The sequence below is a fragment of the Pygoscelis adeliae genome, unplaced genomic scaffold, assembly GCF_000699105.1.
Source record: "Pygoscelis adeliae isolate BGI_AS28 unplaced genomic scaffold, ASM69910v1 Scaffold120, whole genome shotgun sequence".
In the NCBI taxonomy this organism is placed as follows: domain Eukaryota; kingdom Metazoa; phylum Chordata; class Aves; order Sphenisciformes; family Spheniscidae; genus Pygoscelis; species Pygoscelis adeliae.
Window position 1 is genome coordinate 1,094,002 of NW_008824032.1, and position 7,273 is coordinate 1,101,274.

Consider the following 7,273-nt stretch of genomic DNA (forward strand, 5'->3'; position numbering starts at 1 on the left):
TGTGCCTCCCTCGCGGTCCGAATAGGCGGTTGAGGGCCTTCCGGGCTGCGGGAAATACCGCAGCGCAGCAGCTGTCTGGAGAAAAATACAAACACTCTCTTAAGGGGCAGCTCAGGGAATAACCTGGTTCGCGTTGGTCTGATTTCTGTAATACTAGAGCGTGGTCTTGGAGGAAAGCAAAATTAAGTAGGCCAAAAGGCATTGCAACTGTCTGAGGAAGAGAGGGCTGGAATACCTAATCTTTTTCTTTGCGTAAGGATTTTTTTTTTTATTATGCAAACTAGGATTTCAGTTCAGACAGATTAAAATCTGCTGTTCCGTCCAGTGCTTGTTGCTGTTAGGCACAGGAAATCATTAATGGAGCTGGAGAAGACTGCTAAAGCAGTTGTTGAGTTGTGAGGAACTAAGTAAAGAGAAGACAACAAGTAGTTTTGAAATACGAGTCTTGAAGTCTGACAAAGGTCCCAAGAGCTCTTCCTGGGATTCCTTTTACTGAATGTTTTTCTTTCTGTCCACAGTCCAGAAATTGGATGGTATTGATAAATTTTGGCAATGAAACTAAGTTGGCAGTCCTTGCCAAAGCAGATAAGGAATAGACTGTAATACAGTAAGAATTTGATTATGTTAAGCATGGCACACCTAGAAATTTGGTGGAATTAATTTATGTAGAAGAATAAAGTCTGGTTTTTGCTTATAAAATTATAAAATTGGTAAGAAGCAAGAATTTTATCAGCTATAAACAAATTAGCAGGAGGGGAGACCTTGATATCCCAGTTAGTCACAGAATGACTGTGTGTTCTCATTGATGTGGTAGGTATGAGTCTAGCTTTTATTATGGGAAGCATTTCCAGTAGAGACAGAAAAGTATTGGTTTGTAGTAGGTGCCTTTGTGATCTCAGGAGTATTCTATGCTGTTGAAGTTATTCATGCTCAAGAGGGATAAGTGCAGACTATAAGATGTGCAGAGAAATGCTATGGTATTTCCCAGACTTTTTTTTACTGTGGCCACTGTATTCTGTGACCGTTCGTCTTTATTCTCCTTTTTCTCTCCTTGCTCCTCCAGCATGTGTGAATGCGTACAGCCCTCAAAGTGGAGGCTGCAACAGAAGGAAAGGAAGGAAAACCAGTTAGGGACCCCAGTTATTGTTCCCTTTCCCTCTCAAATCTGCAAAAGCTGTATGTGGTCTCAACCTCTTGACAGGTGTACACATAACATTGTAGGAAAATAGCAGATGAAGATTGCTTGGGGCGGAGGGATGTCACACAGTGTCAGGCCTTACAGTCCATTCTGGAGGTTTCAGTCTTGCATTTGAGTGTGTTTGTGCATGTGTATGTGGAGGGGTGAGAGGACAGTATCTAGGATCGGGTGCTCTCTGGTCCCAGTAAGCGTAGTCCTTTCTTTGCAGCTAGGAGGGCCCTCGTGCACCTCCCTGCAAAATGAAGAACTACTCTTCTAGAAGGGTTTGATTGTTTCGCAGAGCTGTTAACGTAAAGGGTTTTGATGGCACAGTAGGAAATGAGTATGAAATGATGGTGGTACGTGGACTGCAGATCTGAGAAGTGGTTTTCATCTGTTAGAGCAGTGCGGTTCTGGAATGGCCTTGGCCATGCTTAGCCCTAAAGCGTTAGTGGGAGCAGAACACCAAACTACTTCTGAACGGACATCAATTAGTGCCTGAGAGGGATTCTGTGGTGTAATACCTTCTATTATAAGAAATAAGATGGGATCCAGAGGACCCTTCCAGCCCCAAGGATCACCATAAGCAACACCGAGTTCTTGGGATTCTGGATTTTCAGCTTGGAAAGAAATGTACAGTTACATAAGAGAAACTCAAAAGTCAGAATGGGTGGATTATGCGGGGCTTTGTCTTCTGTCATCCCTTCCTCACCGTTGTTCTCTCAACCTTTCCGAAAGGGACCCTTTTGCCATCCACCGGCAGCACATGAACCGCATGCTTTCTGGAAGTTTTGGGTTCGGCCCGCTCCTTGGCATCACTGATGGGACCACAGCTGGGGCTCGCCAGGCTGGCCGTAGGATGCAGGTAAAAGAGGGGCTGAGTACAGGATAGGGTTTCTTAAACTGCCTTGTTAGCTTCTATCTTCTGCCGTTATTGGGTTGGGCATGCTCTTCACCTTCACACGGATGATGGGCGCATAACGAATCTCTAAAACAGTGGTGTTCTTGTCCTTTTCTTTACTCCACATGCATTAATACATTGAACGCAACTGCGTTTTAGGTTGAATGGGAGGAAGGGAAGAAACACGTGTTATTTCTCAAGGACATAAGTCAATATAAGTGGGAGAAATTTAGGAGCATCACCTTCTTTCCGGTTTGCTAGGGGTGATATGGTTTGAACCACCATGAATCTGTGGGGCACGTTCTTGATCTGGTTTTTGGGCCTGAGTGTTTGGGCCTGTTCTCAGCTCTGTTTCTGAGAAGGATGAGGGTGTTCTGAGGAGGATCTAGTGTTTGGCTGTTGCAAGGTCATTCTCTGTTCTGTTTTTCTGTTGTCCTGGCAGGCAGGAGCTGTTTCACCCTTTGGGATGCTTGGCATGGTAAGTTCTCTCTTCTTCTGGGTCAGGTTAGAGGCTTTCCAAGTAGTGGCTCCATACTGAGATGATCAGCACTATGTGCAACCGGTGCTAAAATGTAGCCATCTGTGAGCAAAACCATCTATCCTAATGGGTAGTGAGGGTGGGAAGGTGTGAAAAGACCAGAATGAGCTCTAGATTTCTAGTAAACGGAATACAGAAGAGGGTATTGAACTGAAACTAGAGGCAGCTGGTTTCTATTGGACCTCTCTTGTTGAATTGCTATATGACTTCAGGCCTTTCCCTTGCTTCCCCTCTAATGTTTTAATCTGGTCTGTGAGCTGTTTTAGAGGAGAGATTCTAACTCTGTTTATATGGGGATGTTGTATTTGCACCTTGACCAGAGAAGAGCCCTAAAGCTGTCACAGCACAATATTTCATAGGAATTGGGACAGTTAATATCCAGGAAGACCAGACAGTCTCTTAACAACCTCATACATCTGAAAAGAAAAGAAGCTGCGGATCTGTTTGGAGGTAATGGAGGAACTGTGACAATGCAAGGAAAAGACTTAGCCATCAGTAGGCAGAGGTGATTATTGAACCTCCTTTGCCGACGGTGGCAGATGGAAAAGCCAACAGAATACTTTAGGTGAACAAGACTGGAATGAGAATGGCTACGTGTATGTGAGAACACCGTGCTTGGAGTGTGCCGATCTCCATCATCTACTAAAATAATACAGTGGAAATAGGTTATTCCAGATCCAGCAACTTCAGCTGCCTTGCTCTGAACGATTGCCTCAGTGAAAGAGACTAAGCGTCCCGGAATTGTTGTAGCTCAGAGAAAGATTAATAAGAATACAAACAGAGAGACTTCAAAGGATAATAACACTGCCTGTGAGTACTGCTCTGCTGGAAACAAGAACAAGAGGCTACTTGAGGAAACAAAAAAATCAGCAAGTTTAAACTGACATAGTAATTTTGTTTACATATTGCACAATTAACCTGTGAGACCTGCTGGCCCAGTATATTACTGCAGCCTTTAAGTTTACAAGATTAAAAAGTCAGGTGTTTGTCGGGAAAATAAGAAAACTTGTTATTATGTTAGAAAGAATACAATCAGTGGAAACTTCCTTGCGGTTTAAATTAAGAGTTGACAGTGATGAGGCAAAAACGTCATCAAGGATGACTGTCTTATGGTTAAGATGACTGTTAGTGTGCATCCTGAGATTTCTTCTCTTAGCTTTGCTGAGTGCCTGGACTCACAAACCCCAGAGCATCAGGTGTCAGAGCCAGACTAAAAGAACCACCTTTGCCCTATCCAGAGATCTGGAGAGCCAGAACACTTGGGCAATGCAACCTGAGAGAATGGAGAGAACAGCAACCCCAAATCCTGTTTTTATTTCTGCACTTTCTGCGCTAGAAAGGGAAAAGAACAAAGCTTTTCTCTTAGGCAGTGGTTTTTTGTCCCGTGCAGATAGTTTGTTGTTCTTTCCTCCTGTATCTTTCCAAACTGACTATTCTTGTTTTCTCTTTTCTTTTTTATCAGGCAGGTGGCTTTATAGATATGTTTGGGATGATGAACGACATGATTGGAAACATGGTAAGAACTCTCCATAAACCAGTTTGCTTTGAGGGGGGTACTGAGGGTGCTCCTGCCATCCCCTCTAGTTGTCTCCCATCTTATTGTGCTTTTTTGGTATGGGCTGTGCTCAAGCTGCCAAGGTGGCAGAGGCTGTAAGCCTTGTTCCATGATCAGGATTCAGTGAGAGCTTGTTCCTGAGGTGTACCCTCCAAGTGCAAGGAGGAGAGATGGGTGAGGAAGGAAGTGTTGGGTGTAGACTTGTTTAGCAAGAAATAAGAATTAATTTGACAGGAAGTGTATTCTCCAGAAAGATGGACCCATGGGGATTATATTCTTCCTATTGTAATTTCTTCCTGCTTTGTTGTATATAGAGAGAATTAACTGCCATCCCTTCTTCCCTCCCATTCCTTCTTTATACTATCCCCCATTTCTTCTTGCAGGAGCATATGACAAGTGGTGCTAACTGCCAGACATTTACCTCCTCAACTGTCATCTCCTATTCCAACCTGGGTGACGGGCCCAAAGTCTATCAAGAGACCTCAGAGATGCGTTCAGCACCTGGCGGGGTAAGGAGGAGGCTGCAGTGCACCTTCCCAGCACGAGGCTGCTGGTTTTGCTGTGGGTAGATAGACTTCATTTGGTGGCTCAGTGCTGGCCACCCACAACACTTCTGCTTTGCAGTCAGTTGCAGTTCGAGGAGTGTGTTGTGACTCACTGAACCATGCTGAGGGCCACTGGGAGGGGATGGGAAGTGCTGGCAGGGGGGAATCTGTTTTTCCCTCTTCATTATGTTGCGTCTGACATCCTGGGAGTGGTGGCAGTGCAACGTGACTGAAATACTGCAGGCAAGAATCGGAGTGCCTTATGGGGCTGGGAGAATGAATTAAAATGTTGATCCTACACGAGAATCTGCCCTCAGATCCGTGAGACTAGACGGACCGTAAGGGACTCGGACAGTGGCTTGGAACAAATGTCGATCGGACACCACATCAGGGAGCGGGCCCACATCATGCAGCGGTCCCGGAACCATCGCACGGGTGACCAGGAGGAGAGGCAGGACTACATCAACATGGATGAAAGTGAGTACTGTCCCTGTCCTCCTCCCAGCAAACCCAGGTGCCGCTTCCCCACCTCCTCCCCGTCTGAGCTTGTTCTTTCCTTACATAGGTGATGCGGCCGCATTTGATGATGAATGGAGGCGAGAGACGTCCCGTTTCCGGCCACAGCGGGGGCTGGATTACCGACGTCATGAAGGCAGCAGTGGCCGTCGGGCTGAAGGGACTCGTCTTGCGATCCAGGGCCCTGAGGATTCTCCCTCCAGACAGTCCCGTCGGTATGACTGGTGAACCCAGAGCAGACCTTGTGGGGGGTGCAGCGTGGCCACCCCCAAATCTACCTACACACTCTTGTAAGTCTTAACAAGCTTTTTTTCTCACCTTCCACTGCACGGTTGCCTCTTAGCCATATGATTTTCTTTTTTCATTGCTCCAATCTTGTATTATTTTGAAGCATTGGTTGGAAATGGGTTTTCCCACTTAATCTAGAGAACAGGAGAAGATGAGAATTTTGAGAAAATACTGTTCTGAACGGGAAGGTGGAAGTTAGCTTTGTCATCAACAAAGTGTGGTGTCAGCCTTAACTGATGGTTGAAACAGTATGAAATGATGTAGGATCACAATCTGTAGAGTGTTTATACTGTCATTGTATAGAACTTGGAGACCATTTGCTGTCAATCCAGTTTGAAATATAAGTAAGTGCTGGTGTCTGCTCTCCTGTGTTTTGAATAGGGTTCACTAGGATGTGATCTAGTGCTTGAAAAGGGACTTTTTTCCTTTTTTTTGATGTCTAGACATCAGGTTTAAACATGTCTTTATCTGTCTGTGCTGCTTTCTAGTCACCACTTACTCTTTCTGTGTTCTCCATTTCCCTTCCTCCCAGGTACAGACAGTGAAACTCTGAAGCCCCTTCAAAGCACCACTTGGACCTTCCTCAAATTTAGTATTAACCTCCCTCTCACTTAAGAATTGAAACAAAGCAACTAATCTTCTGCATTGCTCTTTTTTGCCCCATTTGGGTGCTGCAATGAGGTGTGGGGAGTCTCACTGATGTGCAAGGAACACATTAAATGCCCATTCCCTTTCTGCTCTCTCTTGGTTCTGTTCTTTCTGCCAGTAGTGGTGGGCATGAGGAGCTGCCACCTTGCCTCTTCCATCCTTTCCACTCTTTCTGTGCTGGGTTGGGCTGGTTCTGAAGTTTGTGTTTAGTCCCCCGTGAAAGAAATATGAGGGAATTCTGCTAGAACCCCATGTCAGTCCCCTCACCGGGACAGAGGCTTCGATTCCCTTCCTGCTCCTTGGTGCAGCTATGGAGAAGCAGAAGGATGTGTGCGTTAGAGAAGGGAGGAGCAGAACAACAGCTGGATCAGCCTGTGGGCCCCCCCCGACCCCTCTTCAATCAGCTCCCCCACTTTTTTAATTTGTGAAACTTGTAACTAGATGTTTACTGAATAAAGAAACAAACTGTAAAGAATTGTTGGATCAGTCTTTACCTTCAGCTGACCTAATTGTGCCTGCTGTGGAATTAAGTAACCTCTTTCACAGCCTTGGGAAATTGCTGAGGAGAAACTCGGTGTTTAATTCTAAGGCTTTATTTTCTTATAGAAAATAGCCTTATAGCCTTCCCATATAGTTACAAAGTGAGATAATGCTCAACATAGAAATTGTGAAAGAAGACCCAAGAACCCACTGTTTGCAAAAATACCCTTTAATTGCTGTAGTTGTGCTGTGCACTGGAGGGAGATGGGTTAGTCTTTCTTGCTGCCTGGTCATCTGTGCAGCCCTGAATTGGGCCTCTGGGGTTCCTGCACGGCCAGGGAATATTTCCATTATTTTCCCGTTATTTCTCTGCAACTGAGGCTGACGTTGTTACGAATGACCTTTTCTTAACTTCTTCAGTATTAGGTGAAACTTGAGAGGCATTAGGAATACAGGATTAGGGAAGACCTTCTGGGTTCTTGGGCCAGTTTCCTGCTCTAGCATGCACCCTTACGTAAACCTCATCAACTCATTTGGAACAGAAGGCAGGACATTGATGCATGACTTACACTTGGAAGTGGTGTGCCAGGATCTTGCTGTGTATCCCCACATCTGGGCACGAACA

At 45.3% G+C, this 7,273-nt stretch overlaps 1 protein-coding gene across 1 annotated transcript; it reads left to right on the plus strand.

The window, feature by feature from the left end:
* The first annotated feature begins 1,808 nt into the window (after positions 1 to 1,808).
* MLF2 (myeloid leukemia factor 2) lies at positions 1,809 to 6,643 on the plus strand. Its single transcript, XM_009330039.1, has 7 exons — positions 1,809 to 2,042; positions 2,521 to 2,556; positions 4,079 to 4,132; positions 4,555 to 4,680; positions 5,034 to 5,193; positions 5,282 to 5,522; positions 6,053 to 6,643. Exons 1-6 carry the CDS (start codon positions 1,809 to 1,811, stop codon positions 5,458 to 5,460), a joined length of 789 nt encoding a protein of 262 aa, XP_009328314.1. The 3' UTR covers positions 5,461 to 5,522; positions 6,053 to 6,643.
* The last annotated feature ends 630 nt before the right edge of the window (positions 6,644 to 7,273 follow it).